The 20,941-nt window shown below is 40.3% G+C and overlaps 1 protein-coding gene and 1 long non-coding RNA gene across 2 annotated transcripts in view; one reads left to right on the top strand and one right to left on the bottom strand.

Moving 5' to 3' along the window:
- pcca (propionyl-CoA carboxylase subunit alpha) overlaps positions 1 to 7,516 on the bottom strand; it is a 37,527-nt gene extending 30,011 nt beyond the window's left edge. Inside the window, exons 1-4 of the mRNA XM_042433989.1 lie at positions 7,409 to 7,516; positions 3,203 to 3,280; positions 2,759 to 2,806; positions 1,761 to 1,829 (exon numbers count right to left, since the gene is read on the bottom strand). Of these exons, the coding sequence (XP_042289923.1) occupies positions 1,761 to 1,829; positions 2,759 to 2,806; positions 3,203 to 3,280; positions 7,409 to 7,462 (249 nt within the window). The 5' untranslated portion in view covers positions 7,463 to 7,516. The remainder of the gene's footprint in view (positions 1 to 1,760; positions 1,830 to 2,758; positions 2,807 to 3,202; positions 3,281 to 7,408) is intronic.
- Positions 7,517 to 11,055: 3,539 nt separating this feature from the next.
- Positions 11,056 to 14,164, top strand: LOC121912020. The gene is made up of 3 exons (XR_006100005.1): positions 11,056 to 11,405; positions 11,571 to 11,669; positions 11,771 to 14,164. It is a non-coding gene; the product is annotated as an uncharacterized LOC121912020 (long non-coding RNA).
- The last annotated feature ends 6,777 nt before the right edge of the window (positions 14,165 to 20,941 follow it).

Here is a 20,941-nt window from a genome sequence, read left to right on the forward strand (position 1 = left end):
TGACAGATAGATTTCACTGATGTGGGTTAATGTTGGAGGTGGGCAGGAGTCAACATCAAGCTCTCTGAATTCAGTGTTAAAGTGCTGCCGAATCTCCACTATTTTATTACGAAAGTAATTAAGAAATTCTGGCTGGCTAAGTGGGAAACCAATCACAGAATTTATAGTTTTAAAAAGGATTCTGAATTTATGACCCTGTTTAGCATCAGTTTGGAAAAATAGGGGTTCCTTGCCTCATGATTTAACACTGATAAGTGAACATTAGATCTTTTATAGAAGCAAGGGAGACACTGAGTTTATCCTTTTTCCATTTCTGCTCAGCCTTTCTGCATTGTCTTTTTGGAGTCAGGAGAGAGAAGTGGAACCTGGAAAAGCACTGTGTTGTGATCAGAGACGGCAAAATCAACCAAGTTTACATCATCCACCATGGGGGAGCACAAGGTCAAATGTGTGCCCTTTGTCATGGCTGGGGTGCTTCACATATTGGGTCATATTAAAAGAATCTGAAAGTTTGATAAAATCAGAAGCAAATGAAGAAGAAGAGGGGCAACAAACATGGATATTAAAACCACCAAGAATAAGAACTCTGTCATACTGTAACATAATGACTGATAAAAGGTGAAAATTCCTGAATAAAACCAGAGGTTAGTTTAGGGGGTATGTAGATTAAAACACATAAAATGGGCAAATTATTCTTTAAAATAACACTAAGACTGTCAAAGGTGGAGAAACAGCCAAGCAAAACTGGAGAACAACAAAAATCATTTCCATGTTTTACTGCAAAGCCACCCCCGGCCTGTCATTCTTGGCTGGTGGAAAAATAAATATTCTGGGGGAGATGTCTCAACGAGAAGGGCACATTCATCAGAATTTATCCAGGACTCTGTGATGATAAAAAAGTCAATATTGTTGGTCATGATAAAATCCTGGCAGATAAAAGACTAAGCTAGTTACTAAAGCTAGTGATCTTACATTGAGTAAACAGAAAAGAGCTGATTCAACGGCAAGGATTGAAGAAGTGGTTTTAACTGTGATGAGATGACTGTGAGTAGATTTTGGTATTGCACACTGCATTTCAGTGATCCTAACAGGAATTAATGAATCATTGAGGAAATCAAAACCAGCACCAGCAGGACCCACATTGTTCGGGACAGGGCTATGAAATACAGAGCCAGAATGCTGGGCAGGGTCTTACTGGGGAAACCATCAATCAAGGATAAAAGCAAAAAAGTTAATAAAATTGCAAATCACTTTTCCTGTTCCTTTCCTGTTAGGATGCAATCCATCATATTTAAACAGGTCCCACTTGGTCCAGAAGGACCATGCTCTACCTGTTGAACACTGCTTCTCTCAGGCCAGCATGACTCATACATACTTTTTTTCCCCCACATTCTCTCAAAAAATGTTGCCACACAGCTGAGCTGTAAGTTGCCATTAGAGAACAAAAAGTAGGCTATTTGGAAGAACAAGCTGCAGCTGAAAGGTTAATGCAGTTATGTTACTGTGAATTGACATTTCGATATCGGTTGGATATAAGCTACGGGAGTGTAGTGCTGTTAATGCAGTTTACAGAGGGTGTTTTTGTTACAGAACATAGTTTTCAGTACAGAAACACCCAGGCTAAAACTCCCAGGGTCCCACTGGTATTTAGGGAAGAGATGTTGGCTACTACTGTTGTTGTCTGTTTCCTGGGAAATAGAGATCTCAATTCCTTGTATTCAACCCTAATTAAGGTGAGGAGAACACAGATGATGACTCACAGCACTGGAGTCTACATCACTGTGAACAGCTACAGTCTTGATGCCCATCTTCTTGCACGTCTTGATCACCTGATGGAAAAAAACACAACATTAACAATGATGATTCACTCTGTAGGAAATTCTACTATTTTCTGTTTACTAATTGTGGAGCCCCTGTTCTGTTGTGACATTTTCCCCTTGTTTAGCCTAGTTGACTTATATAGTTGATTACATCATCCCTCTGCTGGAGCCTGATTGATTGCCACTCTGCAGTTTTCCCTTGATAGCAGCAGCAGTTGTTCTTTAAGTGCTTTCATGGAATAAAGTGAGTAAACATTGTCCTCCCATGTTTCTTACTGTTGTTAGTTCCAATTGATATGTGTATAGCATTCCCTTTAATCACTAAATGAGCAATACTTGCTTCTACTCGCTGCAATCTGCCATGTCGTCCCTTTTATCATGTTTACACTATTTGGCCATAAGGGGGCATATTTGACCACATACCTGTACTGTTCTGCTAGTATTGTGTTGCTGCATATTCCCAGTGATTTCTCATAGATAAGAAGACCATTGTCTGTGTATAGTTAAGCTGAGTTAATATTTTGATGTTTGTTGTGCACACTGCTGCCTTTTTCTTTGCCCACTGAATAATCATTAAAGACACTGAATTAAACTCAATGTGCCCTACTCTTTGATCGGAGCCCATGTCCATATAGGTGCTGTCAGCCAGCATCCCAGAGAGTTTAACTATCAAACACTCCATGGTCAATATCATACACAACACTGAATTATACTGGTGGGCCCTGGTTGCTGTGTGTTAAGGTGGAAATGTAATATTAACATATAAACCAGGAAAATAGCTGTGCAAAGGTTGTGGCCCTGATGATAACTTTATTATGATGATAAAAAAATTCTACCCAACAGGGTTTTCTTTACAAGCTTCTTTTTCTGGGGTGGTGTGAGGTCCACCAACAGTTTCAGATGGATTTCATTTACAGTAGACATCAAGTGTGCCTTACCCTGCAAGCAATCTCCCCTCTGTTGGCAATGAGGATCTTATCAAAGGTCTGTGGAAGGAAACAACAGACAGATCAGCATGGTTTATTATTGACACAGGAGAATTTCTTAACTCCACCTATTTGCCAATGAGAAGACTAACAATACAAATACTTTTTTTAACCTCTAACTCCTTATTATTTTGTGTCAGAAATAACACCAATTCTTATCAGTGTCATAAATTAATCACATCTTGCCCCATCATTAAATTTGTGGACATACACACAAAAAAAATTTCACATTACATCAACCATTTTCTCCTAAAAAAAGTGTCCTTGAAGATGGTTAGTGTCACTCACATGCCAAATAATGCATTTCTAAGTATCCCAGCATAACCAGAAATAACAATGTAATGAACAGATTGAAAACTAAGAAAAAAATAGCCCAAGACAAAGACTAACTATTACCTTTTCACTGGGATTGTAGATGGTGGCATACTGGGCCTTACTGTGCACAGCACAGCATCTGGACTGGAATGAAGCATGCTGCAACACACATACAGATACACTACATTAATTTCACATATAATATATTTTAATTCATTATTACATTTAACTAGAGGTGCTGTATAGTATGTAAGGGTATAATAACATGTTTAGAATTTAAAGATTTAAACGGCTCTATTTCTGACTCTGCTTATCAGTTCCAGTTTTGATCAAATGGCAGTACTATTCCTTGATACTGTTCTGTGTTGGAAGATTTAACAGTCGCACCCTACTCAGCCTGTGCTTAATGACATGCAACTCATTTTCCAATTTAATTACCACAGATTTCTGCTGATGCTCTCTGTAAGCAGGTGTGATGACTTTATTGGTAATTTATTAATTAATTATTTAATTACAAGTAATTTATTAATCATTTATTATTTAATTCAGAACCAACAACAACTATATCAGTGGAGTTTCACATGTTTTTGCCCAGTTACTACAAATCACAGGTACTTCAGAAATAATTAACCTCAGAACTAACCATTTTACACACCATGCTACTGCGCATTAGGAATTCCATCAGTATTCTATATTATCACAGTGAGAATCAGTTCAGACATCATAAGCAAGGCAGCTTATTGATTTCTATACCATACAGATATAAATGGAAGCCATGGGCTGTGTGGAGAAAAAAAGGAACAGTTCATGACCCAAAACATAGCACTTCTTCTGTCAAACATGGCGCTGTGTTATGGCTAGGGCATGTATGGCTGCCAGTGGAACTGGCACACTGGCATTTATTGATGATTTCACTGCTGACAGAAGCAACATGATGAATGCAGAGGTATACAGGAGCATTATGTGTGGTCACGTTCAGAGAAACGTGTCAAAACTCATTATACAACACGTAGTTCCGACAAAGCAATCTGATTGGTCAACTAGACATTTAGAACGTGCTCAAATCAGCATGACAGCACACCTAGCCGTGCTCAAATGAAAAAGGCCTCATCACTAAAACTATAACTCCGCCATTCATTAGACTACAGACAGTGAAGTTGCGTTAACAACAACAGTCATTTCTGGGTAGACGACTGGTGGTTGGTTTGAATTGCGGAGATATATGAACTTGGCAAACTTGTTCTTTTCTGTTGTCATTTTCAGCCGTAACTGTAACGTTTGTAGATATATAGTTAAACACGGTGGTCCGACCTATCTGACGTTTCTGTTGGCTTTATTTTATGCAATGTGTTGCTTTGCTAGTGGCCATTTTCCCTCAGTTCGAAGTATATCTCAGCTTCCTCTCAAGCATCCTCCACCAGCTGTGCTGGTGCCACGGCACAACAAGCTTAAATATGTCTGTGAAGTTTGCGGGCATAGTAGCTACATCTGTCCATGGAAAAGTTTTTTTTTCAGCGGATATCTTGGTAACAACGAGATTGAACTAGCAAAGCAGTTTTGTGGTTATATGTGAGGTATTTATTCAGTTTGGGAAATGCCGCGATCTCCAGAGAGTATTAGCTGAAGTTGGCTGGCTGAGTCAGCAGGGACTAGAAATCGTCTATGTTGCTAGGTCGTTACTAAGGGTCGACCTACTTGCTGGAGAAGTAAACTAGGTTTCATTACATAGGATTCTACTGACGTGAGTGATGGTTGTCCAGGTATTAGTCATACCCCATGTATTTCCATGGAAAAAGATAACACAAGCAAAAGGTTGTTTTTTTTTCCGAGCGAACTGCCTCACAATATGAATAAATTTTGTTTATATCTTTTATTTTGTTGGTAAATGTTGTATAATCGTAATATTACACTCGAGGGTGTGCTTTACCGTCATTTTTGGCACGACAGTGATGCGGTCAGAAATGACGCGCTTCGCTGCCATCTTGCTTGTGTGACGTCATTTAGAGCCAAATGAATAAACAAAATAACTAATTGAAAACAAACTTATAATAAAAATGAGCACTTGGACAAACATCAGCATAATAAGAACTACCTGAAATGACAGAAACCATCTTTGGGAAAATTTTTAGTTTGGCTCATGTCCCATCCACTAACATGAAGGGGGCAGGACTTATGATCTATACTGCAGCCAGCCACCAGGGGGCAATCGAGGTGTTTTGGCTTCACTTCTGGGGAGCTGTCATGACGAAACTGGATACAGCATCAGAGGCAGGCCCTGTTCATTCCTATGAAAGTTGCTCAGTGGCGCATGAAGCCAAAAAAGTTCAACTTCCACATGGAAAATTCATGGGTGAATTATAAGAGCTGGATACCGGACTAAAAACGGCGCCCATTCAGTCCTATAGGAATTGCTCGCGCATATGTCAAAAAAGTTTCTAGCTTCTAAGTTTGCTTCCACGTCGTGCGGCCCACTGAATATGCGCAGTAGTGTTTCCCTTGCTGGGCCCACCCACAAGCTCCCACATGGCCCACAGACTTTACATTGTGATGATGTCACAGATTTTTAAAATCGCTTTTCTCGGCTGGAGGAAAGTTTTCCAAACATAAAACCTCCATGGATCAAAAGTTCATAATAGACAGTCATAATTGACGTTGTTTGCAGTTCGAGGTGTCGTGTCAACAGTTTAACAGGTGTCTCTTTTACAATGGTGGTCTATAGGGGAAAATCCTTTTTGAGCCGCAGGGGGATTTTTCTCTGCAATACCGCAAGTGGCCACTGGGAAAAATTAGCTTCAAGGCTGAGCGGCGGTGCCCTATCCAACTCTTAGTATACATCCATGATAAAATTACCCAGATATTCCGGGATCATTGGGCCCATAGAGCAAGCGCAGTAATGACTTTTGCCGGCTGAGCCGGCTACTTCCGGTTTAGCCCTCCGGCTAACTTGAACGGGGATAAAACTATTCAATTGTGCGGCTCTTTTAGGCTTTCGAAATGTGATCGTACCGAACGGATCAAATTCTGATAGTGAGACGAGTCATTTCGCAGGGGTTGTGATGCTCAAAACAATGTATCCACTGATTTACGGATGTCTCTTTCACAATATAAGTCTATGAGGAAAAGTCTTTTTGGGCCCAGTAGTGTCACGTGACATTGTAATTACACGGTTTGGCTGCAATGTCAAATTGGCTTCACAGCCCAGCGCAGTTCCAAGAGGCTTGGTCCATTTTTATATACAGTCTATGGGCTGTACATATAGGAAACACCTCAGCTGACAGGATGTACCACTCGTTTGGTAAAAAAACTTTTTCTTACTGGTTTATAACAGAGGTTGGCAACCAGTGTATTAGATGCATTACCGCCACCTTCTGCTCCAGAGTGTGGACCAGAGTTTAAATCCTACACATTAATCCTGTCTGTCTAATAAACTCAAAGAAAACTCTACTGCTCCACCCACTTGGCAGGTTCACTAAAGTTTTAACGCTGAGCTCCTGAACTCCAATCTAACTATTGTATAATATTATCTTGTATATATTATCTTTCTTGAGCATACTTAGTACAATCTATGCTTGCATGTATAATAGTCTCCTCAGCCAGCTGGAAAAAAATATGTGCATATATCAGTATCGGTATCAGCCCAATGAGTTGGAAAATATCGGATATCGGCAAAAAATCCAATATCGTGCATCCCTAATAATGATAATCTTTACAAAAACAATAGCTTCCTCGCAATTTTCAGTGCCAGTGACCGTTGGGCACTTGCGCTTTCGTGCTCGGGCCCTAATTAAACACTTCACATGCTGGTCAAGAGTCAAAGAAAGATGGAATCGAGAGCCAGAGGGTCAGGGTACTAAAGTGGAATCCGTTATTGTTTGGTAAATAAAATAAACGCCTTGTATTTAACATTCTGCACTGAATTTTACGCCGTTAAAACAAGGATCGAACATGTATATATGTATATACACTCGTTTGGAGGCCGCCTGTCTGAGATCACATTTGCCTTGCTTTGTCACTCACTCGCTGGCAAAGGCAGACAGATAATATCATTTACTTGTCAAGCTTTTGACAGCAAAAGTTTTCATAATTTAGCTAGCTTATGTGGTTGCTATCTCCTATCATGTCATCTGAGGGAATTCCATGTTAGTGTTATCTGTATGCCTTTCCCGTCAAGATCGTCCACGACTGTCCTGTTTGTCATTAGCAGTTTATGGACTATGTTAACAGCTGTAATGTGTGACGCGTGCTGTCAGGTTGTTCGGTGAGCTCGTGCTCTGCGGGTCAGCTTACCTTTAAGGCAAACAGCAGCCTGTTCAATGGTGTAGTGACACTGTGCGCCGCCATGTTGCCGAACTGCGACGGTCAACGACACTGGCGTGGTGATGTATTCTTTTGTTTTTATGGCGGCTCGCAACCATTTCTTACAGGTGCCTACCGCCACCTACTGTACCGGAGTATGTAATATAAGATAAAATCCCTGGACTACTTTACGTCATTTGGTAAATAAATAATTCTTAAATGATAGTTTTAATTAAAAAAAAACACTCACTAAATTCTATGGTATAATCTTATATCCTACAAACATTCCACAACGGCTTTCTGTGTGTCCTGTACCCAACCTCCTGGTGGGTACAGGACACACATTATCCCTTATCCTTATCTCAATTCCACAGACAAATGCTGTTGTCATGGTCTTTAATTTACAAACATAACTTCTTCCCCCATAGATACTTTATTTGGAATAGTCGGCTTATAATGTTCAAAAATAGATCCATATTCTATCCAAACTGGTTTAATAATAATATAATTTTCAGTAAACCAATTACTTGATGTCAATGGACTGCTATTGAGCTATTCTGCATTTCTTGATACTTTTGGCATTCCTGTTACCCCAAAGGAGTTTGCCACAGTTATGGATGCTATTCTTCTGAGATTCTACACCTCCTGAAGGGGACAGAAATACCAGTTTGTTTACCAACACTTGACCCTAAGGTAACTTCTGTAGGTAGTGTCTGCCTGAATAATACTTTAAGAAATAATAATCGTAGCATATGGTCATTGTTTCAAAAAGACATTACTAGTACACCTTATGTTGTAGCCTACTGGTCTAGATTTGTCGACAACCTGAATTGGAAAAATGTCTGGAATCTTCCATATAAATATCTTCTTACTAATAAGATAAGAGAAGTTTCTTTCAAAATCATACATAGATATCATCCTGCTGATCATTATCTTCTTAAGTTTAAAAAAGACACCTGTGTTAACTATTCATTTTGTGAAATGCATCCAGAAACAATGCAACACCTATTCTTACACATCAAATTCTGGAAAGATGTAACCCAATATATTGTTGATAATATTGACTCTGACTTTTCACTCTACTGGAAAAATATATTGTTTGGTTTCTTCAATAACAATAATAATACAATTAATGAATTATACATAATCAATTGTATCATTATCTTAGCCAGATTTCATATTCATAAATCTAAATTTAGCAATTCTAAGTATTATATTTGTGCATAAAATGAAACCAAACAATACATTAAAACCATATTTAACTCTAAAAAATAAGAAAGCTGCTAAAACTGTTGCTAAAAACTTTATTTAACATCTAACCAAGTACAGTCCAAATATTCAGATGTGTTTTTGCTCCACCCGTTTTATCAGGGATGCTTCAGGAGCTGACTTATGTGGACTTTGGACAGCCCAGGATTATCCCAGAATGCATTTTGCACCAACCAGCACTCATGGCTGAGATTTTTAGCCAGGCTAAAAGCTAATATGTCACTTTATTAAGTTTTATTACTTTCAGGCAAGAAAGTAACCATGTAGATTCCCAATATGTGGTCAGTTTATCCAAATAATGCCTGTCTGTAAATCTGCTCGGACGTTTCCGGAGATGTTTGGGAACAGCTGGCTGACCAGCCGGCCATCTCAGCTGCTATCAGCTCACCTCCTGACTCCTGAGGTGATTGGCTGGTCAACATGTCATCATCCCAAGAGAACATGATCTGATTAACTGATCTGTGCAGCTCTTTGGTGATTTACTGCTGGCTTTAATGTCTCCGCGGCATTTTGATATATGATATAATTCCTTTTGGGAGATAAATGTTGGTCTCACAGATGAAATATAACACTTGTAGCTGCCACATTAGTTTGTCTGAATGTAAAGTAAAGCTTCATGTTTTTACTGGACAGAACAGTGCTGCTCTGTATGTACAGATACACCATATTTACATAAATATAAATGTATTAAATGAACAAATCGGTCTGTATTAAATTGAATTTGTTTCATTAAGCTACATAACAGTTGGGATTTTTATTATAGCTACATTACAGACTGAATAACATAATTTACTGCATCTCTCTGTCAATTAGGTTATTTTTTGTGAGAAAAAAAGTGTTTCTTAGAGCTTTGAGTTTAGATTATTTTGTCACAGTACAGTGAGATAGGTGTGTTAAAGCTGAGCGGGTGCTGTCAGCAAGTGCGCTGCTGTTCCAATTGCAGACTGACCATACTGCATTCTTCCGTCCACAGGAGTTTGTACTCTCAAGTTGAACTTCCAAAGTCTGAACTAGCAAGTACGCAAATCTGAACTTGGCACACTTGGTATTAAGAAATGCCTACAGACATGCAAGTTTGTTTGCATTGACTACGCATTCAGATGTGCACACTGGACGTTAAACGGACGTTAAGCATATGTCACTCAGTCAGACTAACTTTAGATTTCAGTCCTCTCTTCTGTGTCGATGAAAAGAGCGGCAAAACAGTAATGTCACAAGAAAGGACATATCCTTCTGGAGCAGAGAAAAGAGAGAAATAAGTAGATGATAAAAAATAGCAAGATAAAGGTATGTTTGCATGACTAATTACAGACATAAAGACCAAGCAATTAGACAAGCTGATTAAAAAAGCAGGCTCGGTGCTGGACAGGAGATTGGGCCCGCTAAGATCTGTGGTGGAGAGAGGCACACTGAACAAACTGAAAGTTATAATGGACAATAGCAGACACCCTCTCCACAGCCTCCTGGAGCGACAGAGGAGTAGCTGCAGCAGTCGGCTCCTCTCATTGTGCTACAGAACGGAGCGATTCAGGAGATCCTTCGTCCTCACAGCAATAAGACTGTTCAATTCCTCCTGAATTGACTGGATAGTTTTTTGTTTTTATATTTTGATGAGCTCTTGACAATTTGAATTTCCCTTTGGGGATCAATAAAATATTTAATTTGACGAATGCTAACGCTACATTAGCATGCTAATCTAGCTGTCGTTTAACTAAGGTTAATTCATTCTTTAGCTTCAGAAACAATGTCAGCAGGTGGCTTATGGGCCTCCAAAAGTGATGCTTGGTCACTGTGGAGTTTGGTTTTCACTATTTTCGCCATTTGGCTGGAATTTCAGCTTTACCAAACTAGCTTTATTGCTAACAATGGTAGTTACATTGACTAGCTTCTGTATTTCCACGGCCAAATAATGCAAATGGCAGCTCATTTTGACTGTCGCTGGTCAGTATCACCAGGTGCTGCACGGTGTATGATGCGTTTTGTAACCAAACATGGCAAAACGTCTGATTGTCAAGGTTCATAAAACACAAGTCCAATGATTGTAACATTGTGGTAGCTTGTAGGTGCAGTAAGGGGCGGCCCCCACATCACTAACTTACCTATTTATTTATTAAGTTGTTGTTTTATGTTAGGACTGGGCAATATATCAATATTATATCGATACTGTGATATGAGACTAGATATCGTCTCAGATTTTGGATCTCGTAATATCGTGATATGGCATAAGTGTTGTATTTCCCTGGTTTTAAAGGTTGCATTACAGTAAAGTAATGTAATTTTTTCTGAACTTACCAGACTGTTCTAGCTAGCTCACATCCACATTACTGATGATTATTTATCAAAATCTCATTGTGTAAACATTTTGTGAAGGCATCAATAGTCATCCCTACAATACTGTCGCAAAATCGATATTAAGGTATTTGGTCAAATATTGTGATACTTGATTTTGTCCATATCGCCCAGCCTTTTTTTATGTTCATAAATTTCTTACTGCTGAGTATAATAATTTATGTTGGTAAAATAAACTCCTTCTGTTCCATCAACTTTGTACTTATACTGTATGAAGCTTCCCCAGGAGCTCTGTTTAAGTATTTTGGAGCTAGAGCACAACCAACGCCACTTGCCCCTGATACTTCCCCATGTGCCAATGTCAGTGATGATCTTGCAACTGTACATTGAGCACTGCAATCCACCTCCCCAGCTGATGATAATACAGCAGGTGAGTTTTCAACAAAGGGTAATTTTCCCAAATCGATATATTTATATGGATAAACCGTGCCTTTTGTGAGATCTTGTTGTTGTTGACAGGCAGTTACAGTGCCTTTTGATATTGACATTTAACATGGCAAGCTGTTATTTTATTTTTTTATTTTTTTCATCTTAGGTCCATCCTTTGCTGCAGGAAAGGAGCACTTTCCATCACCTGTATCAACTGATCCTTCTGTTTTTTCCATGTCTTTTTCAACCTCAGCTGATGTGGCTGGTAAGTTAACAGCACAGCAGCCTTTGTATCTGTTCAATTTACTTTACAATACAATGAGATACATTTTTCTAATTATAATTATTAATTTAATTTCCCTATAGGTCCTTCTACTTCTGTGGTCATCGATGTCACATCTACTCCCTCAGCAACACACATCTGCTCCCTCAGCAACTTCCAGCCTACACCATGGATCAGCAGCTCCTCCAGCTGACCCAGCTGAGTGGTAATCTGTCCTGTGTGACTCAGAAAAGACTGATTTGGTAAGCAGAGGGCCACTGCCTACAAAGGAAGACTTCACATTCCCTAAAAAACCTGATGGCTGAAGCTTCCACTACCACTACACGTACAGCCAATTAATTAATGGGGAAAATATCAAGTGGAGCTGGCTCACTTATTCAGAAAGAAATGATGCAGTCTACTGCTTCTGCTGCAAAATGTTCTCCAGGAAGTCCAAAAAACTGATAACAGAGGGACAGCGGGATTGGGTCAATATAGATGGACTACTGAAACAGCATGAAAATAGCCCTGATCATTGCAACAACATGGTGAAATGGAAGGGTTTTGCATTCCGTCTTTCAAAGGGGAAAACTATCGATGAGACAGAAATGGCCCTCCTGGAGGCAGAAAACAATTGCTGGAGAGATATTCTTGCAGTTAATTAGTATTATTCAGTCCTTGGCAGAAAGGAATCTCGCACTCAGGGGATCTGTTGATACATTACATCAGGACAATGGGAACTTTCTAAAAGAAGTGGAGCTGATAGCTAAATTTGATCAAGTTTTGAAAGATCATGTGAGACGAATTGACAGTGGAGCACAGCATGTCACATACATGATGAAAACAATCCAAAATGAGCTGATAAGCTGTGTCAGTGACAAAATAATGGACAAAATGGTGGCAGAAACCAAAGATTGTAAATATTATGCCATAATATTGGATTGCACCCCAGATGTTTGTCACCAAGAACAGATGTCTGTTGTCATGCGCACTGTAAATCCTGGCAAAACACCAGAGATAAAGGAACACTTATTGGGATTCTCGTAGCTCCTTAATCTACTGGTCTAGGCTTGTCCACACTAATTCTTAACAGGCTTGAGGAATTGAACTTCCCTTTCCAGGACTGCAGGGGACATTCTTTTGACAACAGTGCAAACAAGTAGGGCAAAAAAAGGTGTGCAGGCCAGGCTGTTAGTGAAAAGTCCTTGTGCTATTCATGTGCCTTGTGGAGCACATACCTTAAATTTCAGATGCTGCTAAAGTGTCCATGGATGCCACTTGTTTTTTTTAAAAATGTGGATAAACTTTACAGACTCCCTCTGGTTCTGCTCAAAGGTGGGACATCTTGAAGAAGCATGTGGACATCATACTCAAATCCTGGATAGCTCGCAATGGGTGAGCTGGGTTAACAGTATTGAACCTTCACGCTATCAAGCAGACAAGGTGAGAGAAGCTTTGTTAGAATTGGATCACTTAGATTTCAAATTCACTGCATGGTCTAGCATGACATTCTCTCCCAAATTAAAACCAAAAGCAAGTTCCTTCAATCAACCAATATGCAGCTTGATGTGGCAGTGGGCCTCATTCAGAAAAACAAAGACAGTTTAATCAGTTACAGGACAACTGGTTTTAAGGATGCATAGGTCTCAGCAAAAGAGATTTGTGAACAAATGAATACTTAGGCAGCGCTGAAGGAGAAGAGGAACACTTATTGGGAAAAGGCACTTTGCCTACGAGGCAGCTGGTGAGCCACAAGCTGATGCAATGAAGAGACTGGAATCATACTTTTTTACTGCTGTGGTAGACTGTAGCATCCAGTCTTTGGAGGACTGCTTTCAGTCTCTGGGAGAAGTTAGAGACAACTCCTGAATGCTTCTCAACTTTAGGCAGCTTGATGCACAGATACGGAGGGACCAGTGTACGCGTCTTGGAGACAAATTCATCTGTGGAGAAGAGGCTGATATTGACGGGAGTGCACTGGCTACATAGATGGAGAGCCTTCCAGAACTCCCCACAGCAAAGGTGACCATATTTGAGCCTCTGACTTACCTCTCTCAAAATGAGATCTGTGAGTTGTACCCAAATCTTTTGGTAGCTCTTCGGATGGCCTGTACTGTCCCTGTGACACAGGGAAAGTGCAGGCTCAAATTGAGCTCAAAATGATCAAGAACTACTTGAGATCTTCCACAGCACAAGAAAGACTGAGTGGACTTGCACTAATTAGTATCAACAACAAAGTTGGCTGTCAGATCTCTTACAGTGATGTCATAAATGACTTTGCCTCCAGAAAAGCAAAAGCAAGCTGAGGCAGCAGAGAGCGACTGCGCTATTGACCAACAAAAACCTGGTCTGAAATCAATGGCGCAGTGTCTCACTGTTATTTTAAGGGCGCATTATCAAGACAGCAATATGCGCCTACATAGGCGGGTGCACAACACACATGCACTCTGCCTTTTACACACACCAGGATGTGCAGCAGTGCACAAACATGCAAAAGATGACAAATAAAAAGATTACAATGTGAAAGATTATTATTGTGTATATTAATATATTTCTAAAAATACATGTCATAATGCTTAGTCATAATATTTATCAAAATTAACTAATCGCAGTAATGACAGATGAAATTGTATAATTATTTGACCAAATTGTGGCAATAGAAGTAGGTATTTAAACAGACGGACAACTGATTCTTTACATGATTAAAATTAATGACTGGCGGTCTAGGGCTGGCCACAGGAGGGTCCAGGAGCGGGAGGGCCCAGCGTGCTTGTTATGGATCGTCCACTTTCATTTTGCGCACAAGCAGATTAGTTTCCTCTGCAGAGAAGTGTCCCTTCTTACTACTTAGCAAATGCGCCATCATAATAGCAGTCTGCCAAGGTGCAAGCACACCTGGCTTTTAAAGGGAATGGGAGATGACACTTGATTGGTTTATTGCATGTTACGCCCAAAACACACCCATGATTAATTAGGAGTCTAAGGACAACCCCTTTGAACCATATGCCTGGTGCATCGACCATTTTTCCGCCGTTAAAATAGCAAAAGTGGATTTAGACACACCCTAAATGCACTTGCGCAATGTGCTTCAGACTGTGCACTTTAGATTGTTAAAATAGGGCCCAATGAGTCATAACTCTATGATCCATGTATTCCTATAGCTCTCAGTAGTAATAACTTCATGAGCTTCTTTATTGATAAAATTCATCACCTCCTGACCTCAACAGGCACCGATTTATCCACAAACACAGGAACCTTAGAAACAGCTGTAAAACGTAATATATATTTAGACTGTTTTTCTCCAATTTACCTTCCTGAACTAACTTCAATGATTTCTTCATCCAAACCATCAACCTGTCTCTTAGACCCCATCCCAACTAGGCTGCTTAAGGAAATGTTACCCTTAGTTAGCACTTCTTTAATAGATATGATCAATCTGTCTTTAGTAAAAGGCTGTGTACCACAGCCCTTTAAAGTAGCTGTAATCGAACCTCTTCTTAAGAAGCCTTCTCTTGAGACAGGCGTTTTAGCCAACTTATAGACCTATATCTAATCTTCCATTTCTCTCTAAGATCCTTGAGAAAGCAGTTGCTATTATGTGACTTTCTACATAACAATAGTTTATTTGAGGATTTTCAGTCAGGATTTAGTGCGCAACATAGCCAGAGACAGCACTGGTGAAAGTCCCAAATGATCTCCTAACTGCATCGGACAAAGGACTCCTCTCTGTACTTTTCTTGTTAGATCTTAGTGTCGCATTTGACACAATTGATTATCACAAATTGATTATTCCTGTAATTGGCATTACAGGAACTGCATTAAGCTGGTTTAAGTCCTATTTATCAGATCGATTTCAGTTTGTACACATTAATGATGAATCCTCCATGCATGCAAAAGTTAGACATGGAGTACCACAAGGTCCTGTGCTTGGATCAATACTATTCACCTTATATATGCTTCCTTTAGGTAATATTATTCAGAAACACTCCATAAATTTTCATTGCTATGCAGATGATACCCAATTATATTTATCAATGAAGCCAGATGAAACCAATCAGTTAACTCGAAGGACATAAAGACCTAGATGACATGCAATTTTCTGCTACTAAACTCAGACAAAACTGAGGTTATTGTGCCTGGCCCTAAACACCTTAGAAACACATTATCCAATGATATAGCTACTCTAGATGGCATTACCCTGGCCTCCAGCACCATCATAAGGAATCTAGAAGTTATCTATGCCCTTTAACTGCCACATAAAACAAATTTCAAGGACTGCCTTTTTTCACTTACATAATATAAAAAAAATTATGCACATCCTTTCTCGGAGAAAAAATAGTCCACGCATTTGTTACTTCTGGGGTGGATTATTGCAATTCCTTATTATCAGGCTGCCCTAACAAGTCTCTAAAGACTCTCCAACTGGTCCAGAATGCAGCTGCACGTGTACTAGAAGCTAAACTAAACTAGAAAAAATCATATTTCTCCCATTTTAGCTTTCCTGCATTGACTTCCTGAAAAATCCAGAATTGAATTTAAAATCCTTCTCCTCACCTACAAAGCTCTTAATGGTCAGGCACCATCACATCTCTAAGAGCTCATAGTACTCTATTATCCCACTAGAACACTGCACTCACAGAATGCAGGCTTACTTGTGGTTCCTTCAGTCTCAAAAAGTAGAATGAGAGGCAGAGCCTTCAGCTATCAGGCTCCTCTCCTGTGGAACCATCTTCCAGATTTGGTCTGGGGGGAAGACACCCTATCTATATTTAAGAGTAGGCTTTCCTTTTTGATAAAGCTTGTAGTTAGGGCTGACCAGACTTGCCTTGGATGAGCCCCGTAGCAGCATAGGTCTAGATCTTGCCTTGGACCAGCTCTAGACCTATGCTGCTATAGGTCTAGACTGCCGGAGGACTTCCCATGATGCACTGAGCTCCTCTCTATCTGTATGCATCTGTGTGCATTCATGTACCATTAATGCATGTTACTAACTTGGCTTCTTCCCCAGAGTTTTTCTTGCTTTCTCATCCACAGGAAACCCCAGGATCTGGGCTGTGAGTCTTTGCCGCAGGGCAAAGACTCACAGCCAACAGATAGCCGCTGGCTATTGCCGCTATCTGTTATTGCTAGTCATATATCTATTATTATTGTTGTTATTGTTTTTATTCTCCTGTGCCCCCCCCCCCCCCCCCACTCCCCACTCCCCTTCTTTCTCTCTCAACCAAACGGTCAAGGCCGATGGCCACCCACCTAGAGCTGGGTTCTGCTTGAAGTTTCTTCCTGTTAAAGGGGAGTTTTTCCTTACCGCCGTCGCCAAGTGCTTGCTCATGGGGGAATTGTTGGGTCTCTGTAAATTAAAGAGTACAGTCTAGACCTGCTTTATGTGAAAAGTGCTCTGAGATGACAACGGTGGATGGACAGTGTTTACCAGATGTCAAGTTTTTAATGTTAAGATGTCGACCACATTATCTGCCCAGAGAATTCACCAGTGTGTCTGTAGTTTGTATGTTTATATTCCTCCAGATGCAAATTCAAAAAATGCAGTACAGGAATTGTATGAGGTCACAACACAAAACAATTGGAGGGTATTTTTTATTGTATATTTTATTCAAACAGACCTTAGAACTGTTTTACCTAAACTCCACCAACATGTCCACATCCCCACCAGGGGAAGTAATACCCTGGATGATGTTTATACTAACATTCCTGGCAGCTACAAAGCCCTCCCTCTTTCCCATTTTGGTCTATCAGACCATATTTCCCTGCTTCTCCTGCCTACTTACTCTCAGCTGATAAAAGGGGTCAAACCAAAACTGTTAAAGAAAAAAAAAACAAAAAAAACGCAGAAACGACTGTACTTAAGGAAACTTAAGGCAAAATTCCCATCTCAAGTGCTTGTTAACTTTTACAGAGGAGCAATAGAAAACATCCTGACTGGAAACATCACAAATTGTCTTGGGATATGCACAGCCCAAGACAGGAAGGCTCTGCAGCAGGTGATTAAAACTGCCCAGATCATCATTACCCATCTACCGAGCATCAGTGATATCGGTGAGGTGAGGAGCCTGCATAGAGCCCAAAGGATACTTAAAGACAATACCCACCCCAGCCACTGCCTGTACACCCTGGTGCCATCTGGCAAGAGATACAGAAGTATCTGCTGTCATACCACCAGACTACAGAGAAGCCTCTTTCCTCAGGCTGTGAGACTCAATTCATCCTCTGCACTATAACATAAAAAAAATGTTTTGAATAGGTTTTGAATAACCTCTGCCTCCTCACTGCAGTGTGCACTGTTAATTTCGACACACAGTGGTGTCAGCAGCAGGTTTTGTGAGAGACACCGGACCTATCAAGGTTTCCACAGTCGGTAGCGAAAAGTTATTCATTGAGACATCATGCCTCGTGTTAACAAAGTTTAGTCTGTTAAGGGAGAAGCCCAGCTCAGAAAGTTGCTGCTCATTCGTCACTGGCGCCAGAGGAGTCCCGGACACACTTGGGCACAAATCAGCATCGAAGTTGTGCAGCACTCCAGGGGTCACTGGTCTAGGATTTAGCTGAACGTCTCCAGAGAGCAGGATCAGCATGAGGAGGAGACCTGCTATTCTCTGAAATGGGGTGGCAGATGAACAATCTGATTGTAACCAGGGCCCATAGGAAAGCACCCCAGCATACAAGAACCTGACAACACCACTCTGGGAATTTCACCCAGAGAATACCCAACAAATACACAAGCTCTTTGACAAAGACAGGGAGCAGAGACGTGAGTTTCAAGTTTCAAAAATAGAATAAATTTATTTAAATTTTAAAAAGTCAAAAATGGTTTTAGTTAATAAAAGCTGAAATAGAGATGGTTAAAATTAGTTGTCTTTATTACAAAATATGTTATAGTTTTAAAATGTTACTACATGAATGGATTACCAGTACAGGGGAGGGTGCCAGGGAAACCCACAGGAGGATGGGAGTGAAGGGGGGGGGGGGGGGAGATTCCAGGATACTTCACTACCACCAGTATTGTGAGATACCCAGGCACACAATTGCTTACATTCACACTGCAAGACAGAAAACAAAAACACACATGGGTTAGTAAGGCACAGCAAAATAACATGCAATAGAAAACCCAAGAGGCAGAGGGAAAACCTTCACCCAGTGACCAACCACCTGCGAGAGTATAGCGACCCAACCGTCCTGTTACTGGCACAAATAAGAGTTTACTCCCAGCAGTTGGTTTACAAAAAGACAAAACAAAATAAAAAGGGGTAAACTCTCTCCTTTACAATGAACAACCCATTCACAGGCTACTTTTTTTTTTTTTTTTTTACCAAAAATAAGCAGAAGCATATCAACAATAACTCAAAATAAGGACGCCAGTAAGGCAAATCATTCAAACAAGAATTTACCAAACTAGGTCATACAGGAAGCCAACACCATGTTCCTCGTTCCTATCATGAGAGGTGTACATTATTACCCACATATGAGAACAACTAGGAACATCAGAGGAAGGCATACCTTAGAGCTGCAAGTTACAGTGATCACCAGCCAGTCCTGGTGTGGTCATCTGGCGCGTGCACGCGTGCACGCGCCAGATGACCAGATGACACACACACACCTTAATCTGATGTTCATCACCCTCAACAGCAATACCGAGGTCAAGAAAATGTGAGGCAAAACCTCCCTCCTAGCTGCACATGGCTCCTTTTGAAGGAACTGTTAAACCAGGAAGTGGACAAGTGTCACCTGTTCTCAGTCAGTGATTATCAGATGGGGCAACACCCACAAGAACTCACTCATTACACACTGGATTGGTGATTGGCTCTAGTACCTGGGCTCATCTGTGCTGCAGGACAGAGGAATAGATTGCCAAATATTTCCAGTAAGTTATGATGAAAACTCACTGTAGGAGCATCAACTGGTCATGAGCCAGCATTTGTCCCAAGACCAATCACTCAATGTCCCAGCTGTTTTCCATCAACGTTGATTGCTCTGGCCAGACAGACACATACAGGCAATACAGCAGTGAGTACCAACAGTAGTCCAAAAAGCATTCCATGAAACACAGCCCTTTTGCTAATGAAAAATTGCTTTGAACTCGATGCAGTTTTTGACAGGCATGCTCTGTGGTACGATAAACGGCCTAGGAGGACAGTCCTAGGTAGCAATCCCATCCAGGATCCCAATGGCCCCAGGCTAGAAGCTCCTCTTAAGCCCCTGAGCACTGGCTCAGTACACCTGGAACCTCCTCTCTCGACCTCAGCGGGGAGAAAAGCATGCCATCCGGGCAGTTAGGATCCACAGAAGATTCATGCAGCCAGGACCGTTTCCTTTGATGTTGAGATGGATGTACAGATTGATTGATGATTGACTTGATGTTTAATCTGATGTTTACATTTGAAAACTTGGAGGGGGTTGAGCTGACCATTTCTTTATCCTGATGAGTGACTCATAGTCAGGTCAATTGGAGAAAAACAGTGTAAATATATATATATATATCAGCTGTTTCTAAGATTCCCGTGTTTGGGGATAAATTTGGTGCCTGTTGAGGGCAGGAGGTGATGAAATTTGTCATTAAAGAAGCTAATGAAGTCATTACTATTGAGAGCTGTAGGAATACATGGATCAAAAGAGCTATGACTCTTTGTCAGCCTTGCCAAAGTTCTGAAAAGGAACCTAGGGCTGTTTTTATTCTCCTCTATTAATGATGAGTAATAGGCAGCTCTAGGGGACACAAAAGAAATGGGGGCTTTAGAAATTTATACCTCATAATTGACTTTGTGTTTTCTTTCTTTAATTAATATGACTTGATCATGGTCATGTCCCAGTCAGCAGTTGAATTTGGTTTTGTTTTATAAGTGAGTTTTTTTTGTTTTGTTTTGTTTTGTTCTTTACCTTTTTAGCAGTATTCTAAAAGTGACCTCCATTGTATTTAACTTTCAGGTTTTGAAAACAAACCCTTACCCTGAACTCTGAGCTGATGAACCCTAAGATGGAAAACTCGGAATTTTCAGCTCCAGAACAGCTGATCAGAGTCAGTTCAAATCAACCCTATGATTATGTTCACTCTGACATAAGTGTGTGAGCAATGTTAGAAAAAGCCATCACCAATGGAGCCCCAATACTACGATTCACCATGGCAACAGGTAAATAGGCAAAGAATCCATTTGAATCCAGTGGAGGTAGAAATATTAATGCATTTTATTTTATTTATCAACATTAACTGTGTAATATTTAAATGTGAGGACAAAGAATTGCTGCTCAAAGAAATCACTGATGAGCAT

The sequence above is a fragment of the Thunnus maccoyii genome, chromosome 14, assembly GCF_910596095.1.
Source record: "Thunnus maccoyii chromosome 14, fThuMac1.1, whole genome shotgun sequence".
Classification (NCBI taxonomy): Eukaryota; Metazoa; Chordata; class Actinopteri; order Scombriformes; family Scombridae; genus Thunnus; species Thunnus maccoyii.